The sequence below is a fragment of the Anabrus simplex genome, chromosome 1 (assembly GCF_040414725.1).
Source record: "Anabrus simplex isolate iqAnaSimp1 chromosome 1, ASM4041472v1, whole genome shotgun sequence".
NCBI classification, from domain to species: Eukaryota; Metazoa; Arthropoda; class Insecta; order Orthoptera; family Tettigoniidae; genus Anabrus; species Anabrus simplex.
The window spans coordinates 597,885,964-597,912,695 of NC_090265.1; the positions used below are offsets into that span (position 1 = coordinate 597,885,964).

A 26,732-nucleotide genomic window follows, 5' to 3' on the forward strand; every position below is an offset into this window, starting at 1 on the left:
ATACTGTATAATGTCCACCCTCTGACAAAGTCTCACATCTGCAGTTCGTTCTATATGACTAACACAAAAAACCAATCATTAACTACAAAAATTGATTTGATGTGAGTAATCACAACTTCTTTCAGCTCAAACATTTTGACAATTTGCACATTCGTTAGGAGATGATATTATATACATTATTGAATAGGTGGACCTTCTCATCCTTGTTGATAGTTCACATATCAATTTTCATTAAATTCTCCTCAGCCGTACATGCATACATACGTACATACATGATGGAAAATAAAAAAGGGCATTTCCTTGTTACTGTGGGCGCGACCGATACAGAAATACCATTCTTTTTAAATTATGAGCAATGTACAGACAAAACTCATTTTATATATACAGATATTCAATTCAAAGACCTATTCTGATTTTTCTATAATTAACCATTAACTTGTAGGTATTTACTGAACTTCCACATGTTTTATCCACCAAAAACCGAAACTCATTTCGTTACCAATGACTTAAAACTGACAGCTTACAAGCCAACAATGGGTACAAATAGAAGTTAGTGACATCAATTGTAGTTGATACGGTTGTCCCGTCAACAACAAGTAATTTCTGCTACTTAAAAATAAAATACTGTAGAATGTTACAAGTTTACCTGTTATAGAAAGCACTCCTACACAACAATATATAAGACCGGCATGGCTCTCTGATCCTGGACGAGAACCAAACCCACCATCAAAGTTCATACAGGAAAGAACAAACTCGACAGCTTTCTCCACATTGATGGCGTCCAACCTCCCCTAAAAAAGAAAAAAGTATTTAATCTCCAAAAATAGAAATTTAAGTATAGACTAAAAAGCACTATAAACCTGTACTTATCCCATTCATATCTATTTTTTTTTTAAATTATAGTTATGAATAAAATTTGAAGGCATTCATTAATGAGAACAACTAAGACAATTTTCCAAAAATTCAACAACATACTGTACTCTCAGAAGACAAATAAAAAAATTTAAAAAGATACAAATATGTACCAAAAAGGGAACAACCCAGTATACAAACATATATATGTACAGCGGATCCTCTATTTAACAAACTCAACAGTCCTCAGGAAATTCTCAAACTTTTGTTATACAGAAATCCAACATCTTAAAAATTAGAAAACAATTTTTTAATGCATACCTGTAGACAGCCTACAGTATTTTGTACATAGTAAACACAATACTGAAGTAATACAGCATCAATGTCTAAGAAAAAAAAATTAATTTCAAAATACTGCCTGATGTCCTGCTGAACCATTTTTGTAGAGCACTCGCTGGTTGTAAATGTGTTCACATTTACTTAAGCAACAAAAACGTCATCGGGTACATTTTCACTGAAATCCAGGACAAACAGTGTCAAAAGCAGCCTCGACTTCCTTCTTGGATCATCCCTGTATACATCATCTCCCACAGCTGTGAGCTTGCATGCAGGAGATAAGTGGGTTTGAATCACACTGTCAGCAGCCCTGAAGATGGTTTTCCGTGGTTTCCCATTTTCACACCAGGCAAATGCTGGGGCTGTACCTTAATTAAGGCCATGGCTGCTTCCTTTCCAATCCTAGGCTTTTCATATCCTTTCGTCGCCGTAAGACCTGTGTCAGTGCGCCATAAAGCCAATTGCAAAAAAAAAATCTGTTGGATTCATCCAGTGGTATGTACTCTCCTCATTAATTGCTTGCAGTCGGTCCCAACACTCGTCAATTTTAAGACACTGCACTGCATTCTTCTCCCATTGCTTTTGCAGACAATCCTGCCTTTGTGAAGCAGTCCTTGATTGTTGTTTCTGAAACATCTCTTTGCCATACAGTTCCAAAATAGACATTCTGATATCAAGGATGTTATCAGGAAGTATACCAGTTTCCAAATGTGAAACAAGATTTTTGACAATCTGTTTTTGCTAATGCATTTTCAGATTCTTTATCACTCCTTGGTCCCAAAGTTGTAATTTTGATGATGTGTTTGGATGTAAAAAGATCAGCTTCATATTTGCTAGTATGTTCACTGGAGAAGGCATATGTGCTGGGCAACTGTCTATAAAGAAAACAACTCTTCTCTGTAACAATTTCTTTTTCATCGAACCGCACAAGCCATTTCTTGAAAATTTCACCTGTCATCCAAGCTTTCATTGAAATCATAATCAATCTCTGAAGATTTGACCCTTTAGAACATCTTTGCTGCATATTTTCTCCTATAACAAGAAGTTACATTTTTTCAAATTTTCCAGATAAGTTGGCACAAACAACAGTAGTCACCTGCTCTTTCCTATGTTTTCCTCCAAAGCATTTATCAGTCCTAAAAGCCTTGTTTGGTCAAGTTCTGTTTAGACCATGTTGAAAATGTCCTGATATAGGCACGTTATTGTCACGCACCTTTACCCACTTAGGAATGTTCCATTTACATACTCGTGCTTAAGTTATTTTGGGCTGTTTTCGACCACAGTCTAAAGATCTGCATTTTTCAAAATTGAGTTGCGATATATTAGTTGACTATGAGCTGGGTGGAATCTCGAATTTCATTGAGATAAATTTTTCTTGCACACAATTTTCCATTTCTTTCAACAAAGAAATCTTCTCTGTAAAAAAAAAAAAAAAAAAAAAAAAAAAAAAAAACACACACACTCTCCCTCTTTCCTTTTGGTATACTATACTAATCTGCACTAGTTGGGCAACACTTGCAACAGAGAAGAACAAAAATGAGTGAAATAAGAAACTGTATTGCTATTAAAATGTAAACATTCATTTTATGATTGTTTACTGATATTGTTCTTTAAGAGAGTAGAAACAACAACCAGGCTGTGCTATAAAATGTACTCTACTGTGCATGCTGTAGGTTTTATCCCTTTCACTTTTTCAACCAAAATTAGTTCAACAAATTGACATTCTTTTCTGTTATATGGAAATAATTTGCAAAAGAAATTTCAAATTTCTCCAGGAAAGTTTGTTATATAGAGTTTTATTAAACATGATGGTAAAATACAGGTTTCCTGTATACACTAGCAGTACCACTGGCTCCACCCACATTGAAGTCTCGATTAGATCTGTGCTCTGTTGGTAACAATAGTGAACAGCCCAATAAAAACTTACCTCTGATTAACCTCTCCATCACCTTTCATCTCTCCTGTCAGCTGCTACATTAATTAGCATGTCCAAGGCTATAGCCAGGAAACATTACTTTTTCCAGAACCTGTACTTTCAAACGGTACACGTTCCAGAAAGGACATTCCAAAAATCATATATGACCAGAGGAGTGTATGTGAGGATTTTTCTTTTTTTTATAAGTTGCTTTACATTGCACCAAAACAGATAGGTCTTATAGCGACGATGGAATATGAGTGGGAAGGAAATTGCCATGGCATTAAGGTACAGCCCCAGCATTTTCAAACACACAATTATTTAGCCAACAGTATGTTAAGATAGTCTGACAAATGGATAATGTCCAGGTAGAGGAGGTGACTAATACTAGCAAAGTACTGAAATTTATCTAGAAAATATTTACAAAAGTTGAAATCTAAAAAAACAGCTGGAATTAATAACATTCCTGGGGATATGCTAAGAGCAATGGATTGTGTGATAGAGTACCACATCTGAAGTATTTATCTGATTATTGTTTGTGTGAAGGAGTTATACAAAATGAGTGGAGAGTTGTACAGTAACCCCAGTGTACAAAGGAAAGAGTGATAACCAAAGAAGTTATATACAGGAAGTCAGCTTGATCTGTTACATGCAAGATCTGGGAAAGCATTCTTTCCAATTATTTTAGACATGTTATAGAAGGCAGTCTAAGTTTTGCAAAGGTTTTCAGCAAGACACAGCAGATGTTTCAGTTTCAGGAGGTCAAATGGACTATATCACTAATGTCATATCCAAGGGTAGATCATGGAAGACACCTGACGAAAATTAAGGCTGTTGGTGGACCAGACAAAAGAGTGATTGAATGGGAGACTACATTTCTAGAAAATAGTACTAAGAGAATTGGAGTAGGTAAAGCATTATCCGATCCTGTAATGATTAAGAGGGGGTTCCATAAGGCAATGTTATTAACCATTATGTTTTCTTATATATACTGTATAAATGACACGAGTCAAGAACTGGAATCACAGGTAAGGCTTTCAGTGGAGTAGTAAGTTACAAGAATGTGAGCGGCAGTGAAATGACCTCAACAATGGTGCGAGGACAGCAGATAATTGTATGAAGGTAAAGTCAGGTTATAAGTTTCAACAAGATGAAAAAGTCTTCTCAGTTTTAATCACTATGTTGACAGGGTGAAAGTACCTCACAGAGATCAATGAAAGTGCCAAGGTGTTAATATAAGACAAGGTCATTGGGGAAATAACATTAACAAGGTTGTAAATAAAGTTTACAGATCTCTTTATGTGGTTATGAGTAGAGACTAGACTCACGCAAATGCAAGACATACAGCTCAAACTCGGTACTTATGCATTTCATTATTTTCTAGTTCCAAATAAGTGTACTTTTTCATGCATGTTAAATAATTTTTTCAAAAATGTATATTCTGGCATAATCGTAACTCTACAATTTTTATTTTCCATTATTGCTCCCGCACCTACGGCATCATATAATAATTATTAAATGGATTTTTGCGATGCTTTTGTAAGAACAAAATTAATACACCACATGAGAAACTCAGAACCCATGTCTTACAGTTTTTCTTTTTAATGTACTTTTGTTTCTTCATGTACTATCGTTTATGATTCTTTTTTACATTTCAATCCTGTCTACACAATTTCTCAATAACGTATTTTCATTCTAGATTACTCCAAGATTGAAACCATACGACCCAAACCCAGCTTTTCAACTTGTAAGGGCACCACATGAAAAATTCCCCCTATGTTAACAGCCTAATTTTACCACACAATGTTTATTATCCATTAAACCACTAATAGAACACACCAGTTAGTAGCACAGAACCAAGACTGAACTGCCAGTCATGATTTTTTTTCTCTTAACCTGTGTGTGAACAAATGTAAGATTCTATACTTGTTCAATGATGAGATGTTTATAATCCATTAACCCATTAATGGAACACATTTTATGAATAGTGGCATAGAACCAAGATTATTATTATTACTACTAGGAAGCGGCCCTGTGGTGTGAAAATGGAAAACCACGGAAAACCATCTTCAGGGCTGCCAACATTGGGATTCGAACCCACTATCTCCTGAATACTGGATACTGACCACACTTAAGCGACTGCAGCTATCGAGCTCGGTTGGTGTGGGAGTAAGTTGAACTGGCCTCTGCGTCAAGTTTAAGTATTACATGTTATAAATCTCATTTTTGGTCCGTATTAAAAATTTACAGTTCAATAACAATAAAGGCGATCTTTAATCCACCTATTCAATACATTAATTTCCACTTATAGTGGTTACATAAATATACTATCAGTTAAATGGGGCATGTTTCACCCTCAATTTAGGGCATCTTCACTCTAAAAACAATCTTCAAGAGTACACCTTATATTAATATCAAAGCTAAAAGTTTAGCCAGTTACTAAAATTCAGTACATAAAAATGTGAGAAATGATACATTATACAAACATGTTGATGGAAACACTGTCAATGATTAAACCATTATTTTGTCAGAGACTAAAGCTTATTCTGTTACAAATTTCTAATTAAAATGGTTCATTGTTAGTGGAAAACCAGTGTGACAATGATATAATGCCAACGACATGAGGGCGTGAAAAACAAGCACTAAAATGAATGTCATAAAAATAACATGTTCAAGGCCGCTGATGAAATCATGAGCATAATGTGAAACTGAAGCATCAGCTGAATTATTGCAGAACGAGCCCTTAGCACCGGTAGGCAATAATATTGTCTGTGACCTTGTCAAGAAATGTCAGTAGATACTGGAAAATGTTCTATGTTTGTTGAAAGCTGTTATTTGCTATCTACTGTTGCGTTGGTAGCCGCCCTTCTGTTGGCTCTGAGTCTCGTATTATAACTCAGAGAGAGTTTGCTCTAAAATCTTTGCTCTAAAATTAATAAGGAAGGCATTCCCATTAGACCTATTATCAATTTTAAGAATAGTCCAACATGCAATACTTCAAGGTTCGTTCATAACTTTCTAAAGAAACATTATAGATTTTCCAACATTAAATCTGTCAAGAATTCTATAGAATTTGTTGAAAAGAGTCTTGTCAACAAATTATCAATAAAATCGAAACTCAGAGACTCAGAGCCAACAGAAGGGTGGCTACCAACGCAACAGTAGATAGCAAATAACAGCTTTCAACAAACATAGAACATTTTCCAGTATCTACTGACATTTCCTGACAAGGTTTCAGACAATATTATTGCCTAAGGGCCCCTTCTGCAATAATTCAACTGATGCTTCAGTTTTATATTATGCTCACGATTTCATCAGCGGCCTTGAACATGTTGTATTTATGACATTCATTTTAGTGCTTGTTTTTCACGCCCTCATGTCATTGGCATTATATCATTGTCACACTGGTTTTCCACTAACAATTTTTAATGAACCATTTTAATTAGAAATTTGTAACAATAAGATTTAGTCTCAGACAAAATATTTTTATGGTGTAATCATTGACAGTGTTTCCATCAACATGTTTGTATAATGTATCATTTTTCACATTTTTATGCACTGAATTTTAGTAACTGGCTAAACTTTTAGCTTCAATATCAATATAAGGTGTACTCTTGAATATTGTTTTTAGGCTGAAGATGCCCTAAATTGAGGGCAAAACATGTCCCATTTAACTGATAGTATGTTTATGTAACCACTATAAGTGGAAATTAATGTACTGAATAGGTGGATTAAAGATCGCCTTTATTGTTTTTGAAGTTTAAGTATTTCGGATTTCCATCTTGTTTCCATTATGTAGCACAATTATTTGAAGGCGCCGTTAATTTTCACTTTACACAACATCATGTAATTCTTATTACCTGTAATAATTGTATTCTGGAAGTTGTGTTATGTTAGAGTATATATCTACCTTAGCCTCTGACTCAAAGGAACAATCCTTGGTAAATTACATTTAAGCTTGTTGATGTTGAGATACGATAACCTATTTTGGATGGATGAATTTTATTTTGTAACGTTTATTTTGGAAAATAATATCGCAGATCAAGGAATCACCGTTGATTTTTCTAGAAACCTGCAACCTAGTATCCCAATGGCCCTGGTAGGGTTCCCATGCCTGCTTCACATCCTTTATTATAGTCGTCATGTTGCCCAACCTGATGTTCATTTGTTTATATTTGATGCAGTTCATCCGATGTTTTGTTTTGTGCTAAAGGTGTTAAAATGCCGTGTAATTTAAGTTTTCCTTTTTCTTTACTATGTGTCGTGTAACCACTGACCCACCGGTTACATATTTTTTAACACAGTATCTACACAGAAAATATCCAGTTGGCACCACAGAACACAGTTGAAAAATTAACTCGATCTGGATCAAAAATTAAATTTCTCTATAGGAAAAAAACCTTTTGAATCCTAACCCTTATGAGGCACATTTCAACACCTCTTCCACGCTGCTCCCCTTAGAATGGGACTCTTTTCAAAGAATTGCTAATTTAAGGATAGCAAATATTCTTCCAGGTAAACATAACACTTGCAAGAAATTAGAAGCACCCACGGCCAATAATAAACTCAACTATAATAATACTTCAAACACCAACAGTACTGTCAATAGTCATCTAGAACATTCTTTTTACCCACCTATCAAAAATCTAACAGATACGCACCTTGATGACGTTGAAATTAACATCCTAGAGAAAGGCCCTAAAAACAAATGGCAAAACCAATCCAGGCAGAAGCACAATAACTACTATAGCAGAGGCTGAACAAGCTACTGCAAAATTACCTTCAGAGAAACAAAATGAGGTTAGAGGTTCGAGATCTGTAAAAAAGCTGCCCAGTTTAATTCTTAACCAACACACAAAAGACCATCGAAATCCTGAAGAAACTTTAAATCACCTCACATGTAAAATCAAAGATAACATTACCAAGGCCAACAAAGGAAATACTACCGTAATCATGAAGAAACAAAGGGTACATTGAGAAAACCAAACAATTGTTTTCAGATGACACCTTCAAAAAAATTTTAAAACATCCAACAAATATTTTTTTTTTTTAAAGTTAAAACAAGTTCATCCTAAATCAGCAAGAAGCCCATAAACTTATAAACATTAATCCCAGTATCCCTCGGGCAAGATCTTTGCTCTAAAATTCATAAGGAAGGCATTCCCATTAGACCTATTATCAATTTTAAGAATAGTCCAACATACAATACTTCAAGGTTCGTTCGTAACTTTCTAAAGAAACATTATAGATTTTCCAATATTAAATCTGTCAAGAATTCCATAGAATTTTGCCAAACCTCAATGAAATTAGAGCTGCAACCCCACGATATGATGCATTAATCTGACGTTAAAAACATGTACTCTAATATACATGTTAAGGAAACTATAAGATTAATTAAAAATAATCTTCTTAAACACAGCAAATTCGGTAGACATGAAACTGGCGAGTTCATAAACATCCTGAACTTAGTTTTTTCAAATAATTTTTTTTTAATAACACAGTTTATCAGCAAGAAGAGGTCTTATCTATGGGAGCTCCTGCTTTGGGTATACTGACAGAAATATACAAGAACCAATTAGAAAAGACCAGATTTGTTGACGATTTTGCTATAGTGGATGAATGGAAAACGAATATTGAACCAATCTTAGATTTTTTTTAATGAGATTGACCCTCATATATTAAATTCACACTAGAAATCAACAACTCAATTTTTTGGATCTGACAGTAACTAGATGCAACAACAAACTTTCTTTCAAAATATTCAGGAATCCCACACAAACATGACTCGTTTCATCCTGGAGCCCAGAAAGAGTGGCATTTATTAGCTTAATCCATAGAGCCATCAATATCCCAATGTCTGAAGAAAATTTTAAGAAGGAAATGGATATAATTTATACCATAGCTGACAGGAATGGTGTTGAAGAGTTTTGTCAACAAATTATCAATAAAATCGAAAACAAACCTACCAAGCTACTCAAAGATTCCAACAAGAAAGAAACTTACGTCACATTCACCTTTAACAACGAAAAATCTATCAATTATCAACATCTTCAAAAAACAAAATTTTAACATAGCTTTCAGAACAGCTGATAACAATCCCACTAATCTTTACAATAATCAAAGCATTCCCAGTAACAATAATAAATACATGGACTCCAGATTATACAAACTAAACTGCTTAAAATGCCAAGCCAGTTATAGAGGCCAAACAGGACGTAATTTTCTTATTCGTTACCAGGAAACTAATGCCAAAAAAGCAGAATAGATTTTCTGCCATGAGCTCCCACACGTCGGACTCAAATCATTCTTTTTCTATAATAGAGAGAGTTCCTCGTTCTGACTGGGGTCACTCCAGACAGATGTAAACTGAAGGACTTCGACGCTTTAAGTTTGATGTTAATCTTCTGGGCTAAGGTATCGATGACATTAATATTATCTTGTAGTTTCGTCGGATCGTCTGACAAAAGGACAATGTCATCAGCGTATGCGAGAATCTGGTGTTCTGAGTTCTCGCTCTGAATACTTCTTATAATGGGGTCAATCACAAGGTTGAAGAGAAGACCGCTCATTGGGTAACCCTGTCTTACGCCACATTCGATTGAAATGTTCTCTGTGACCCCATTACAAGTCTGTACACGGGTGGAAGAACCCGTATACATATCCTTAATAATCTTCTTCAATTTAGCGCCAGCACCACTTCTGTCAAGCGCAGCAAAGATAGCGTCGTGAGGCACGGAGCCAAATGCATTTGAGAAGTCTAGCCAAGCTGCCAAGAACTGTCCTTTCTCACATCTTGCTTTATCAAACTTTGTTTTGAGCGTGAAGTTGTGCTCAAATACTCCATCATGAGGCAGAAAACCCTTCTGCGCTGGTGCTAGAATTATATTGTCCATCATCCAGGTGGTAATCCTTTTAGCCAAAACACCTGAATATAGTTTGTAGATAGTCCGCATGATGGCAATAGGATGCCAATTGGTAATGTCATGCGGATCGCCTTTCTTGTAAATTAAGATTGTGACTGCTTCCAGTCACTGGGGATCTTTTCATATTTCATACAGATGTTAAAAATTCGAGCCAGCAGTGTACAGGCTGGATCTACCATCTTCCAGTGTCATTTCTCCTCCAAGGAGCTAATAAAGGTACCTTACTCAATATTTACCAAAAAATCTTCATCAAAATAGATCAAAGAACAAACCCCAATGGTAACCTGAATGAAATATCAGAGAATCTCAACATCCTTTCTAAAGAAATAATTATTACACTTTTTCTCCAGATTTACAGTTTTTCAACCTTAATCCCTATGGAGAAAATAGCAAGAACTCAAAACCAAATAAAGGCAAAATATAAAACATAATACATTAGGAGCGTTTTTAAAATCTTTACTTGTCTTGAATTTCATGCTTGCTTCATATATATTTTTCTTTTTTCTTTTTATTCTTGTCTTGCCTTTACTTTAATTTAGACTAACGATGGTCTTTAGTAAGACCAAAACTAATTTCAACAAATATATGAAACTTTTAAGGTTACACCAAACAGTATTGAATAGGTGGAAACCTTTTAGCTTTTGGTTTTACACTATATTGTTCTTCAATACAGATTAATATGAAATTTATTACCTATGACACTCATGATCCCTGCATCGTGTAAAAACGGGTAAGTGATCTTGTGAAAAATGGCGCCATTATTGCGCATTTAATTTTTGAGGTAAGTTAGTATGCATTTGTATGCGTAAGTCAACTTACTTGATTTTGATCAGAGGAAGCTGCAAATGGGTTAAGTCTAGTTACATTATTTTGACCCTTGCGTATCATTATTGTAGTGGCTGTTAAAACTGGGTAAGTCTACTTGTATGGTTTATTAAGCTACAAAGCATTAAGTAATGACTAATAGCAAACAGAAATCGAAATATATTAATATTATAACTGAACAGTAGAGGGAATAGACAGTTTAATATTCATGTTAAATCTATTCATGGACTTTACAGAACTTTCTCTTTTCTTTTTATTTTGCTTTACGTCGCACCGACACAGATAGGTCTTATGGCGACGATGGGACAGGAAAGGCTTAAGAATAGAAAGGAAGCGGCCGTGGCCTTAATTAAGGTACAGCCCCGGCATTTGCCTGGTGTGAAAATGGGAAACCACGGAAACTTTACAGAACTAGGTACAGTAGTTCTTAAAAGAATTCCATTATAGTACTTGCTTTAATAACATGCATTGTCGATTTCCCTCGCATTTTAATAATGACACTGGCTTATGTGTAGGTATTTGGAGCTCCCTTGTTAACATGGAAGGGTGTGGAAACATGCTTAGTCGTGGACAACAGTTAGTTTATATGGCTAAAAGAACATTAAATTTATGTTCTGATGTAGTGAATATAGAAGTACGGATTGAGAACCCAGAAGAAAATGGTGGTGGAAACCAAAACGGTGAGTTATTTATTTTTATTGTTAATATTAATTGTTGTTATTATACTCTATGACTATTGTTAACACATTGAGTGCCAGACCGAATTTCATAGGATTGCCATCTAGTGCTGTGAGCTAATAACATCGAGTTACTCCGTGGTGTCAAAACGTTCACAGGCTTAACCAAGTAAATGATCACTGAAATGAGGATGTATTTATGATATATTAGGTTAACTTATTGTGTATATTAGGTAAAATATTGCGACCCGACATGGCGTCTGGAATTACTGTCCCAACGCTCGGTCACACCTTTTCCTTTGCAGGGACACGTTATATGCTGTTGATTATGAGAGATGTGTTAGCTTGTTCATAACAGAGTCGTAAAAATGTACGATCCCCGATTTTAGGTCAGAAAATGTTTGTAAATGACGATCTCCCTATTTTACGTTAGGAAATTTTCATATAAAATGTACTTCTATAAAGTAGTGAAAATCATGTGAATCTGGTAAATTAGGATGTAACAGAATAATATTATAAGAAGAATTAGTAGTTACGAAATATTTAATAAGTATATAATTTTGTTTGTGTAACTTATGAGTAAGAGAACCTAGCAGCGATGATTGTGCAACACGGGAAACCAGTGACTATATTGTTGAAGACAGTCATAATTGTTGCAACAGCTCGCTTGGAAACCAGGAGTACAGTGGGGCATCGCCCTCTACTATAGCTGCGCTAATACGCCTTCCCAATACAGCGATATGAGCGATATAGGCCTAGTTCCCATTTTTACCGCCGAGCGCTGTTTCGCTGGCATTGAAACACGATTGTTCATTATAGCACACGCTAAGTGTTTTGTAAATTTCTGTTTAAATATACAGCCAATCACTCGATAAATATATTTGGATCACACCTTACACCTTAATAAAGAAATTCAGTGAAGAACGTACCCCTCTGCAGCGGAAAAACCGTACAAAATAATGTTAACCGAGGTAGTAAATAGGGGCTGCCTGGCCGAGGCGGTAAAGGCGTGCTCGGTTCGCCCGGAAGGACGTGAATTCGAATCCCCGTCAGGAAGTCGTAAAAACTTAAGAAACGAGATTTCCACTTCTGGAGGTGCATATGGCCCTGAGGTTGACTCAGCCCACACCAAAAATGAGTACCAGCTTAATTACTGGGGGCAAAGGCGGCCTAGCGTAGAGCTAACCACTCTACCCCATCACGTGCCGAGGTTAACAATGGTGGAATCCTTTACCTTCCACTCCCCAAGAGCCTTCGTGGCCTTACGGAGGTGACTTTGCTTTGCTTGTAGGTAGTAAATACTGTAGAAATAAATAATTTCACACACTTTTATGTTTAAGTGCTTCGCGTTCTCATATTTCGGTCTTTCAAAGATCTCTGTTATTTATGTGGCTAAGTTATTTAAGAATACAAGAATAACACACTCACAAATAACTTCACTCAATAACTGTGAATGTCCGGTTTTAGGACAACTGAAGTGAGGAAAATCACGCAACAAAGAAATTAAATAGTCACCATAGACGCAACAGGATTTTTATTAACAAATGGTTGTGCTTTCAATACAAAATTATGAATAACTTTCAAAATCCACATTGGCAAATCAGATGGGTACTGCAACCTGCTGTTTCAATCTCTTTCATAAATTAAGTCCATTAGAACTGTTGCACACCTTGGTCTTGTCAAAAGAATCAAGCATCTTGTCCGGTTGCAATGTTGCTACATTTGTGCTACTGACATGTATGTCGAATCATTTTCTTATGATAACATGTATTTCATAGTGGTACCTCCATTAAAAAGTCGTGTATACGAATGGTCTTTTAAATATTCTAGAGCTGTTATTACTTCAGTCGCGAAAATATATTTCGCGCATCGCACGTTCATTTTCTTAAACTTAGACGGCTCGATATTTTTGCGTGTAAGAAAAATGAACGGGTTTCACAGTTTCATCTGATTGCATCTGATACAGTTTCTTGATAAAATCACCATTTATATCCTGGAAACCATCAAACATAGATTTTTTTAGTAAAGAATTTCTTACTTCTTCAGAATGTGTGACTGGTCGAAAGCAAGAGGCATTTCACTATCAACAGGATGACAGATCTTCGGTTTAATGTGTTTTGAAGAAGACATTCTTCTTATCATGCTAACATTAGTCTTACGATTGCCACTCACAATGCGCAACACGAAAAAACCGCAATCTTCAACTTCTTTTATTGTTGTGAGTGTTAAAGTATGTAGCTCTGTCCCTAAAAGCCTCTTAAAAGATGCTGCTGGTAACCTTTATTTTGTAGTCGCAGCGGAAATTATAAAACGTAGAAGGTTATTGACCAGGGTAATTCGATTTCTACTTTCGCTTGCATGACAGTCATCTTGAGTAGTTTTTATTAGCTCAACATGCAACGAAGCGTCTTTCTATTCAAAGAAGGCGTCCAGTTTCTTGTTATATAACATCTGCTGTTCGATGGACTACCGACAAACACAATCTGTCTGCTTCAGTTAGGCGCTGACTTTCTGCTAAAAGGCGCTCCCTTACTAAGAGGGTTATTCCAGTCTCGCAGTTTATATCTCCTACGTAGTGTGAAAGTGTGGATTTATTCGGTGTGGCAAACATATGATCTCGAATTGAAATTAAGAGAGAAATTCTTTCTTGAGATACCATTCAGCCATTTATGACGTTACTCGTTGAAAAGAAATTCATGAAACGAAATCCCACTTCCAGATCTGCTTTTCATCTTACATCAAGGCACACAGCAGTAAACAATACTATGTACATAAACATTAAAACGATTCACGACCAAAGAAACAAGCCAAATAAGGCAAACAGGCTCAAATTACGGCAGCACTTTTAGCGATGATCACTGAGCGTGTCTCAAAAGCAGACTAATGCCAGCTTCCCAGCGCTCCAAGCGCCTGAACTGGTAACTATGATGTGTTCGCTCGTTTACATGTGTTACAGGGCGAATGAGAAGGCGTATTAGCGCAGTCATAGTAGAGGGCGATGAGTGGGGAAGTGTATGCTGAAGGCTGTAATTCATCAATGTGGATGAATGTGCGAGATCTCCATTTGCTCTGCACTGGGTTCAAAATCATTGTAACTATATACTTCGTCTACATCATCATTCAAATGGGGTATGCCCCATTTGGATGTGACCTGATGTTTATTATCGTATGGCATTCCTTTGACAATACAATCTTAATCATTGCTTCATCACATAGATATGTATGCATGGTTCAGCTGAAGATGACCTTATGTAAAGGGTCAAAACCGGTCCTGTAGCATAATAAGTGCAATAAACAAGTATTGATAGGTGGAAATCCTTTCCTATTTCTAACTGTACATCATCATTGTCCGACTTGTTCGATATATCGTCCAGACTACCTGCACTAAGTCTTTTACTGCTCGATTTACTCGTAACGACTTAAAAAAGAAAAGGAAACTCACAGCACTGCACTTACATAAACAATCCGTGTGCAGGATAGACAATGACTTTGTCACCCTATAAAGCACTCGACGTACCCATATGGGGTCACGCCAAAACAAAAATTGAGGAATGGAAGGTGGACTCTGCACGTACTTAAATAGACAACCAGCAGATAGGAGGAAGAGTCTTTATACAGCTTCGAAACACATACTTACTGCGCACCCAAATGGGTTTGCACGGTTCTCGATTTAGAACGAACGTACGACTCCATATGGGGACGTGAAGTTCAAACACTTGACTACTCTCGCGTAGCCAAATGGGGTCGCTTGGCACTCAACGTGTTAATGTACTAATCATATTTCAAATCACATTATTAATATTTATTTTACATTTTATTTTAGATTCTTCTACACTATTCTCCGGACCACCTTTTGAGCAGACTAACACGGAAGTGAGCGTATGGACCAGGGGATGGCGCAAGCGACAGCGCCTATGGTGTTGTCACATGGTAGGCGAGGGGCGCACTACTCAGCGCGACTTTTGGCAATGGTGCCGTCGATGCAAAGATGCCATACTTACTTGGTAGATGTCTTGAACACGTGGGTGCAGTTACCAATCATAGTCTCTTTAAAACAGTAGTGAAAGAATTTTATCAGTGTGCTTCGCTTTTACAAAAAAAACAGTGTACGTGCGTATTGTGTGCAAATTTGTAAATCTTGTAGTCTCTTGTACATTTGTAGATATCTTCTTATTCATTATTGGACATTATTGTGCAATGGATTCAAACAAAAATTCACCAGACTGTTATCAGTTGAAGAAGAAATACAAGATTTTTACGTCCGGCGAGAGAAACATGATTCTGTCTGTTTATAAGCATTTCCGAGTGAAAACTATTGACGGCGGGATTACTACTGTTCATGAAGCAGCGAGACAGACAGCAGAGGTGGTGGGAGCTTCATATACAACCGTGCTCAAGGTAAAAGCAGATTATAAAACCGGAAAAGGGTTGGAGACACCTCGAAAGCATAGAGGAACAGAAAGGAAAGTAACTCGTCTTCCGAAGTACAATTCCTTTCCTCGAGCAGCAATAAGGAGAAAAATCCACATCTTGTACAGGGAGAATGATCTACCGACATTAAATAAAGTAGTATCAATTGTTGATGAAGACAAGGAACTTCCAAAGTTCTCTAAAACAACCAAGAAGAGGCTACTTTTAGATATGATGTATGAGGTTAAGTATATAAAGCGAAGGAGAACATTGTTAATTGACAGGGAAGACATTGTTGCTTGGCGTCATAGGTATTTACGCAGTATTCGCGAAGTAAGAGCCAAGGAAAAAGCCGTAGTGTACAGAGATGAGACATGGGCAAACGCCGGCCACACTAAGCCCATGGTTTAGGTTGATACATCAATTAAGACAGCCACGCAGGCATGGAGGAGGGCCTCACCTCAGGTAGCAAGGCACCCTCGGGCAAAGGAGGGCGTGTACTGTTGATTCATGCAGGGACTGAATGTGGGTTCGTTGAGGGAGCAGAACTTATATTCGTGGGCAAGACGACAGGCGACTATCATGGGGAAATGGACGGTGAGCGACACGAGGAATATTTCGCGAAGCAACTATTACCGAACATACCAGCTAATTCAGTTATGGTCCTAGATAATGCTTCATAACACTCTGTGAAAATCGAGTGTGTGCCCACAAAAAGTGCCACGAAACGTGTAATTCAGGCTTGGTTGACAGAGAAAAATATTACTTGGGAACCCTCTATGAATAAACTTGAACTTGTGGAAATACTCAATAAAATTCATGCAAATTTTGATGCCAACTATCGCACTGACAATCTGGCAGCAGCTGCAGGTCACAAGGTGTTACGTCTCCCTCCATATCACTGAGAGCTAAATCCCATAGAACTTGTGTGGAGCCAAGTGAAGGGATACATTGTGGCTAATAACAAACGTTACAAGCTCCCAGAGTGGAACAATTAATGCAAGAGGGAATATGTAAAGTGACTTCAGAACAGTGGTGAAAAATATGGAGAATCGCATGTGGGAAGCTGATGGCCTCATAAAACGTCTTCACGACAAGATTGTGATCAATCTCAATGATGACAGCTCCAGCTCCGGTGATGATACCTTGTGTGCTGACCCCGACTCTGATTCCGACTTGGGTGTGCAGCCACTCGAGAGCGATACAGATTAATTACAGCGGCACAAGGTAAGCTGACGCTCAAACCTCCTGCATGATGATGATAATAATAATATGTAATAATATTTTTTATAAAAATATATTTGTAATACTTAATTTATTGCAATTGTGCTGGACAAAGCACAGGTGGACAGGTTCTCGCCTGGATCCCCAACTTCCCCTGTCAGTTTCAAGTTAATTCCAGTAAGAGTATTTAATTATCACTTCTCTCACTTATTCATCAAATGCTCGTGAGTAGTATGTCAGACCTCTCTGGCAGGTTCATTTCAAATACTTGGAACGGATTAATTCGAATGGAATCAGGCCATATATTTAGATAATAATAGTGAATGATACAATAATGTTATATAACAACAACAACAACAACAACAACAACAAGAATAATAATAATAATAATAATAATAATAATAATAATAATAATAATAATTTAATTAATATAATGCTTACTGTGTATGTCAAAAGAATTCGTTCGCAATGCTTTAAGTGTGAAATTGTAGTTAGTACAATAAAAATGTAAGTCAGTAAATCAATTGTTTAAAGATGTAAGCCATTAAAGGAACGTATGGGATTCTAACACGCATACGTTCATGTATTCATTCTTTTAAATGCACTCGAGGTACAATCCGTGAGCTGTGCTGTATTATAGTGCTGGAGTACAACTTTGAATTGCACGCCAGTTCATTTGGCAACAATAGTGAGTGTGACCAGACAATGACATTATTTCCACTTTAGTCTGTACAAAAGGTGACAGGAGAATAGCCCCAGTACCACAGGCTGAACCCAATAATACCAATGCGAGAATGAGTGAAGAGCATCGGAAAGATGATGTGCTGATTGACCAAGGTACGATTATTGTTATTATTAATGCAATAGTCTAGAAATTTCTCACATGTATTACTTCATATCACCAACAACTTAGCATTAAATTGTTAATAAAATGGAGAAATATCATGGATAGCCAAGTTAAGGTATTGAAATACCGAATTTCTGGCTCTACCGAACTTTCACAATTCCTCACAAGTTTCTTGCTACGATTTTATAAACAGGAATTTATTCTTAGAAAAGAAACAAAATTCCAACATATTCATGACTGTCGTGTTATTATTTTACAGATTTGCCAGTTTTGGTGACAATGGTGCTATTAGAACATGAAAGTTTGGAAACTGAGGATGGAGATACTGCCTTTAATTTCGACGAGTGCGAAGGATCCAGATTTGTCCGTGAGAGTACCACTGAAGAACATGTTTCCAGTAAACCTGATGACGATTCAGCCGTAAAAGTAGTTTAAGCCTACAGAAAGCAGAAAATCACATGATTAAACATGTTCCAAGAAAGACTAATACGCTACATCAAGATATCAAAGGAGACTCAACAACGAATTTAGAAATAAGGGATTAGCTTACGAAACAAGTAAAGGGAAGAGAGTTAAAGAAAGACAGATGTTGCCTTTGAAACCATGTCGTATGAAATGCAGTGAATAAATCTCAGACTTAGACCGGCAAGAATGTTTTAAAAACTATTGGACTATTGGTGATCATGATAAGAGTCTGGTACCTATCTTCTCTCATCACAATTCAGACACCCAAAACACACAGAGTTCAGCAAGAGAGTCAAGGGAAATCAAGAGAGTGTGCTTGTAAGTACAATATCATCTAGGAAGGTAAAAGCCATCAAATGTGCAGAGAATCCTTTCGGTGAACATTAGGAGAGACCACAGGTTTTATAGAACGGGTCACAAAGAGAAAAAGGACCTCATCAACGGGAATAGTGCCTGGAGATGGAAGAGGAAAGGCAGCACCCCCTAATGAAAGATCAGACAGTGAACTGAAAATTGTGAAAAATCACACTATGTCTTTTCCAAGCTATGAAAGTCATTATTGTTGACAGAGGACAACAGAAAAGTTTCTATCCCCAGACTTGAGCATTAGTAAGATGTACGATTTGTATAAACAGTGTACAGATAATCCAGTGTCCTTGAGTATCTATACTAAATGCTTCCATGAGTTGGATCTGACTTTTAAGATGCCTAAACAAGACATGTCACAAGTGTAATTTAATTAACACGAAAATGAACACAATGTCTGGGGACGCCAAAGAAGAGTTTATCAAAGAACGTGATGCCCACCACAGGGCTGCAGAGGCAGCCTATAACGCAAAATGCCAGGACAAAGAGGCAGTCTTATCAGATGAATGGAAAGGAATTTTTGCCTTGACCTTCAGCAATGTCTTCCCACGCCCTTTTTGACTACTTCAGTATCATTCTACAAACGGCAATTATGGATATTTAACCAGACCGTACATGACTTGAAAACAAACAAAGCAACATGTTTCATGTGGGATGAAAGTGTTTCTGGCAGGGGTGGAAATCAAATTGCTTCCTGTATATACCAGTTCATTTCCCAATTGCCTGACAATATTCAATCTGCAGTATTTTATTCAGACTGCTGTGGTGGGCAAAATAGAAACTGCATTGTAGGTGCAATGTTCACATATGTTATGCAGACTAATGACCACATACAAGAAATTCACCACAAATTCCTGGTAAGTGGACATACCCACATGGAATGTGATGCAGATCATGCAACAGTTGAGAAGGAAAAGAAGAAAACTGGGATGAAGATCAACCACCCAAATGACAGGTACCAATTAGTGACGTCATGCAGACGCGAAAATCCCTTTGATGTGTTTGTTATGGATTTTTCAACCCTCCTGAAGACAATGGGACCATTTCAACTGAAGAAGGTTGATACTGAGGGAAATAAATTTCTCTGGCACTCAACACATTGGCTGAAGTATGTTAAAAAGCCAGTAAGTACCATTTTCTTCAAAGACATCTTCAATGAGGACGTAAATTTCCAAGAACTACCTCTTCGAAGACTAGAAAGAATATCTTTACCAACTTCTCTACCACTGATCCATGCAGGCCCAGTACCAACAAGCAGAGAAAAGAAGATCTTCTGGACCTCCTTCCTCCCATTAATCTGTCAGTTGCTGCCATTCCTACAAGTGATCCAGATCTCGAAGAAGTTAATGCTGATGCATGAAAGGAACTTTCAGAAGTATAATGACTTGGGTTTTTTTTGCCAGTCATTAGTTGGCATACAGATAAATAAAACATCTGATTATAAAATTTTAAAAATGGCTTGATGGAGACTCAGAACTTGTTTACATTGGATTACAAAGTCAGTGCCTTGGCCACTATAGGCCTACTAAGAGATGGCTTCCCTAAATGCTGGCATTTATTTATTTATTTATTTATTTATTTATTTATTTATTTATTTATTTATTTATTTATTTATTTATTTATTTATTTATTTATTTATTTATTTAGTGTATAGCTTTTAATGCCAGAGGTGTCCAAGGACATGTTGGAATTACTCTCGTAATACAATAAACCAGTCATTCCCAAACTGAGGTCCATGGAAATAATACAAGCGGTCCACAATAATAATATAGGTTGTTAAGTATTTGAAGAGTGAAATTTTGTTGAACACACACTATTCATAGACCATTACACTAAATTTAGGAACTATGTATTCACTGTTGTATAACTTACGTACAGTATGTGTAACTCTTAATTTGGCTGATAGGTGGTACAAGTTAGCAACAGAAAAATAATAATACTACAAGGCATTGTAAGCGATATAATTATGAGACACTTGAAATTGCTAGTATACACACTCACACCAAATTTTCCGCCTCTGGTCGAGGTAATCTCATGGATCAGAAACTTCTTTGAAACTGAACATCAACTGCCCTCCATTGAGGATGAACAACTAGCTGAAGTATTTTGGCACAGAGAAAGTGAAAAATAAATTGAAATATGATATGGGTACAGAATCAAATGGAGTGGAGGAAGTTCCATGAATATATCACAACTCCACGTCTCCGATTGATTTTTGGGTCCACGACATCCCCTACACCCTACAATTTCTAGAAAGGAAATACAGTAAAACCTTGTTAATTCGAAGCCACTGGGATGCAAAAATTACGCTTCGAATTACGTGATTTTGAATTAACCGCCAACTTGAAATTCAGAAATGTCAACCCTTACAGTGTCACAAAGTGTTCTGAGACCCATTAATGCATGCAATCACCTTGATTCTCAGTTTAATCCTTTCAAATGTCAGGGAGGAATAAAACAATGTCCAAAATGTATCCAACAAGGTGCATTTAGAGTTTTCAAATAATGCACTTGGATAGCTCACTGGCATACCTAACCTCACACAATGAAAGAAAAAAAGAAAGAAAGAAAAAAAGAAAGAAAGAAAGAAAGAAAGAAAGAAAGAAAGAAAAAAAGAAAAAAAACATGATTCAGAGACGAGGAGACTGGTTCCCCTGTGCAAGTGCTTTATTCATTGGATTACTGTACTGTATGCATTTTAGATACCTTATACTTGCAAAGAACGTGCTCGACACCCTTGAAACATCGTGGCTAATCGAATTTTCTTATGACGAGGGAAGGAAGTCTCTCGCTTCTGTGTGCATTGCAACACAGTACAGTGACCCCTTCCACCCTTGTACGATTTCGCAGCTGGCACTTCTCTATTTTAAAACCGTAAGTCCGTTAGGGTTCGGCATGAAAAAAGAAACAATGCTGTTTCGTTGGCTCTGACAATATTATTCGGTGCGTACGAACTGATTATATAAGACACTTTTTTTTTGCCAACTGTAAGCATCGCCAGTTTTTGCAGATTTTGCTTCTCCACACACTACATGCTACATGATATTGTGGAGTTCCTTAAAATGCTGAATATAAAAGAATTACAATTTCACTCGAACTTAACAAATGTGAAGCACACTGTAGACATACCGAAGTGAGTGAAATTGCAGAACGCTACCCCTGCACGTTCCGGAAGATGTGTTCTTGCATGACGCGGAGAAATTTTAAATTTAAATCACTCTGTAAAATACTAATTTTTTTAAATAATGTAAAGGCAGTTTTGAATTAAAAGTCTGAATCGATAATGGGACCGACATTGTTCTTCGAATTACGAATTATCTGTATTTCAAATTAAACAATTTAAATAACACGCAAAACTGTACCTCATGTTTCCAGGAATGAGAGCTTCTTCGAATTAGGTGGAATTTCAAATTAACCAATTTAAAATTATCGAGGTTCTACTGCACTGCGCTTAATGCCTTTTACGACAACATACCTGTGTGAGTGTACCTTTCCTGCTATCACAAAAATGAAAATGAAGTACAAACACAGAGCTAATGTAAAGGCTGATCTTCAGCTTCGAGTGACAATGCTTGCAAAATGTTTGGTGTCTGGAAAATAGCACCATCCGTCCCATTAAGCCAACAACCGCAACCGGTGATTTTTTTTCAAGTTTGCAGATCCAGACTGTTGTGATTATTAGCCATGTGCCACACTGATTTATAATTTCTGTGCATTTATAAAGTATCTTTATGTAAATCAAGTTAAAAGAAAGTTTCTTTGAAAGTAAATATTAGTCCTAAATTATACGAATAAAATTAAACATAATATAATTACAAAATTATGTTTTTTGCTTACTGAATGCAGTATTATGTTCTGTGGCTAAGGGGTCCTTGGACATGCATGCGATATGCTCAGTGGACCTCAGAGACCCAGTAATAAACAATAAGCAATAAATGGCAAGATATAACTACTATTCTTTCGTCCCATTTCACTTCACCGCATGTCACGCTTCAATTGCTCCTCTGAGGGAATGAGCGGCTACTTGCTTCCGTATATCCTCACCTACCCGAGGGGAGGCAGGGAAAGCAGGCAATTGGAGGGGATTGTTAATGACCTTGGATTTCCTGTGCACAACAATACTGATATGATTTTTAGAACCCACATAGGTGCAAGCAGTATTCAATAACAGAACTGATATCATAACCAAAGACCAATATTCAGAAAATATGTCCTAAACATCTTGAATAAAGTTATTTTGCTTTACGTCCCACTAACTACTTTTATGGTTTTTGGACACACTAAGGTACCGGAATTTAGTCCTGCAGGAGTTCTTTTACGTGCCAATAAATCTACCGACACAAGGCTGACATATCTGAGCACCTTCAAATACCACCGGACTGAGCCAGAATCGAACCTGCCAAGTTGGGGTCAAAAGGCCAGCGCCTCAACCGTCTAAGCCACGAAGCCCGGCAAACATCTTGAATGGGGAAAATAACATAAAGAAGGAAATTATATAAGTAAATACTGGCAAAACCTTTTACCCTTCACAATATGAGTGCTTTCTACTCTACAGCATCATAGCATCTTCCTCTCAGATATTACATCAAAATATTCCTTTTCCAGATCTTTTAATCTGCTATGCAGATATCTCTCAAGCCTTTGTCTCCAGATGTTACTCTTCATCGTAATTCATACAGCCAGAATTAGAGTATTTTTCCACTGTATGACTATGCAAGTTAAAGTTCACAATGAAAAAGTACATGTCCCTTCATGCTCATCACTATCAAATACAGTAGAGACAATACGCGACACTCAGCAAGATATCAAGGAACAGCTATTTGAGCTCTCTCTAGTGGACTGACCTGAGAACTACTGATTCTGTCATAAGAGCACATGTATTTGTGTATGAAGTTTTCGGTGTTATTTGTGCGTTTTCAGTGAGTTGACATAATTAAATAGTAGCGTGTGTCATTCCTTGATATCTCCTCTCAACATGAGGGGAAAGGTATGTGCTGTGTTTGGCTGCAGTAACTATGAAGTAGAGAAGAATGCGCGGTCTTTCTTGAGTTTCCCTCGTGACAAGAAAATGTAAGTAATATTGTGTTTGCATATATATTCTTCCAGTGACAAAGAGATTTTTATAGTACTTCATAATCTTCTGACCTGCTCGACCCATATTTTAACTGGCTTAAAATATAATACGCATATTTTACTGTATAGTGCAGCAGTTAACCTTCAATACCGATGTGGTGTTGTAGGTGTGATCTGTGGGTTTGATTTAATTCAGGAAAATACATATGCATATGAGTGTGGCTGGTTGTGTTCCAAGTTACCCCATTTGGAATGCCGTAATGCGTTGTCAGCACTTAAGAAAATATGAGTGATTTAAGAAAAATATATATTTTGTTGAAACAATATGATGATGCAAATTTGCTTTACCCTAATGTAATGGCATTGTGGCAAGTATTGCTTATAGGTAAAGTTTGAATGTTTTTGAGGCTAAATTTATTGATTTTCTTTCTGTTAGTAGGATTCAAGTTAAAAGGAAAATTGTCCAGCTCTTAAATGTAAATTCATTGAATCATGTGTGTAAGGAATGTGCCGATATTTTTGTTGACAAGTGTTTTCATATGATGATACAATGCTTTTAAATGAGAAAAAAGAAAAATCTAGCAGTGAACATTCAGGCAGGAATTCTAAAGCTAAAAAATTAATGCATAAATGAAAGATCAATCCCTTTCACAGCAGTCCATTTCACATCTTGATTATATGTCTAATTTCAGTCTTTAAATAATAACCTGTTAAATATTTTCATTTATCCAGAATTACTTTAGCAACTTTGAAGTTAATATCTAGTAACACTTTCTTTCTAGACGTAATTTATTTATCCATTTCCGTATATGTATTTCCAGTGATATTTGAATTTAGCGCAAATTTTCAGGTCAAGCCACTAGGAGCGCCACTTGCGACTTGTCTTCCATTTTAACAAGGCTAAATCCGGAAGTGTCGCGTATTGTCTCTACTGTATTTGTCACTATCATGCCATTATTCAGGAAAGAACAAAATCCCTGCAACAAAATTTTTAACACTCAACCCACAAACAATAAGCTAAAATGCCAGGAACTTAAACAATCTAGAAAAATACAGTATTTCTTCCTCTTGTACAACTGTATTTCAATTAATAATTTTTGTGAACATCCTCAGTTATTTATATTCAAGGTCTTGGAAATAAATAAATAAATAAATAAATAAATAAATAAATAAAAGTCTTAATACTCACGAGCAATGAAAGACACGCTACAGCGCAAAAGGAAAAGCGAGTATCGACTTCTCCCCATTTATCACCCCAGAAACTGCCATCTGGCTGCTGCAGACCCTTGACATACTGTACCAGTCGATCAACAGAAATAACATCGAGGGAATCATACATGATCAAGACCTAAAAAACAGAATATACTTCACATAATTCTGTACTACACAAGAGAATTTAAAAGTTAATGATGAAAAAACACCTAAGTAAAAATAAACACATAAATAATAATGTTATTTACTGTGAACTTTCGTAACTGGCAACGGTCTCTTTTGCCCTTAACCCTTTGTTTACTGACAGGATTTTAAAGTCCCACCTTTTAAAATTCACTGCAGGAACTGCACGTTATCTGCAAACCCAACGTGACTTCTAAGTCGTCTTTGGAAATAGTTTTGGAATGTAGTAAGAGATGGTAGCATCGATCACACATGATGTACAGCAGCTATATGGCTGAAATGTTTGGAGCTACGCAATATTGGTAAAGCCATTTTTGTGAATGCTGGAGTGCAAAGAATATTTGATTTTTATAGCATTTCTACTTCTCAAATGTTAAGCTAACATTTTTTCCCCACTAAATGAATACCTAAATTATTACATATTCTTCTCCATGAACTTACCCTTTATGTAGCATTGTGGAGTTCTGGTGTTATAAAATAATGGGGACTTCAAAGTCCCATCAGGTTCAATCAATCACTTTTGATCTGCATTTAGGGCAGTTATAAAGGCTGAGGATGCTCGCTAGATGAGCGAAACATGTCTCTGTTAATGTAGTATTGCAGTAGAAAGATTTTCTAGTGACAAAAAACAATTATGTTTGAATAGGTGAAAAACAAAAATAAAAATGTATGCAATTTATATCAAGTTTCAATACGGGTCTAAACATGAGAATAGTTGCATACAATGTGATAGCCAACCAGGCATAAAGGTTAAGATTAGCAAGATTTCTAAAGATATATGGTTTCTGAAAGAATGTTTAAAATGCAGTTTAATACCTAAGTTTCTGAGGTCAGTCCAAAGAAATAACATATCAGATTCGAAGTCTTTCGACACCCAAAACAAAGTAATAAGATATGGCTAAAAAACAAAATGAAGTTGCTATATAGAAAGTAATCTTTACTAAACTTACAACTTTACAAGGTACTCTTAAGTATGTCTCAATCAACATCCCCATTAAAATGGAGATCCATTCAACAGTACACCAATGAAAAACTTGTCAACATCTTAGATAAGGAGCAAAAAACTCTGGAAAACAAGTTAGAACACCTAAAAGAAACTGAACAATGGTCAATAAGACATGAAATAAAAGAAAAAGACCTGATTTCATTATTGAAAAACACTCCCACTACAATTAATCTATCGGACACAAACTTTTCTGACCAAGAAATGAGTATACTTAACACAATGCTGTCCGCTCACGTATCAATACGTGTTTCCAAGCACGGTGCTCTGCAGCCGATCACGTATAAATACGTGTTTGTGCAAGTCTGTCTTCTGATGCCATCTAACGGTTATTGAGGAACTATTTGGAGATTATCGTTGATGTGCCTAAATGGTAGAAAAACTATGCTTCTTTTAGTACTGGTTTTGCCCGTTTTAGTGC

General features: G+C 36.5%; 1 protein-coding gene across 2 annotated transcripts in view; it reads right to left on the reverse strand.

The window, feature by feature from the left end:
- RabGGTb (geranylgeranyl transferase type-2 subunit beta) overlaps nt 1–26,732 on the reverse strand; it is a 73,455-nt gene that overhangs the window by 17,610 nt on the left and 29,113 nt on the right. Inside the window, exons 4-5 of one of the 2 annotated variants that reach the window (XM_067135619.2) lie at nt 25,103–25,261; nt 647–791 (exon numbers count right to left, since the gene is read on the reverse strand). In XM_067135619.2, coding sequence (XP_066991720.1) covers nt 647–791; nt 25,103–25,261 — 304 coding nt within the window. The remainder of the gene's footprint in view (nt 1–646; nt 792–25,102; nt 25,262–26,732) is intronic. The other variant, XM_067135621.2, reaches the window with a different exon arrangement.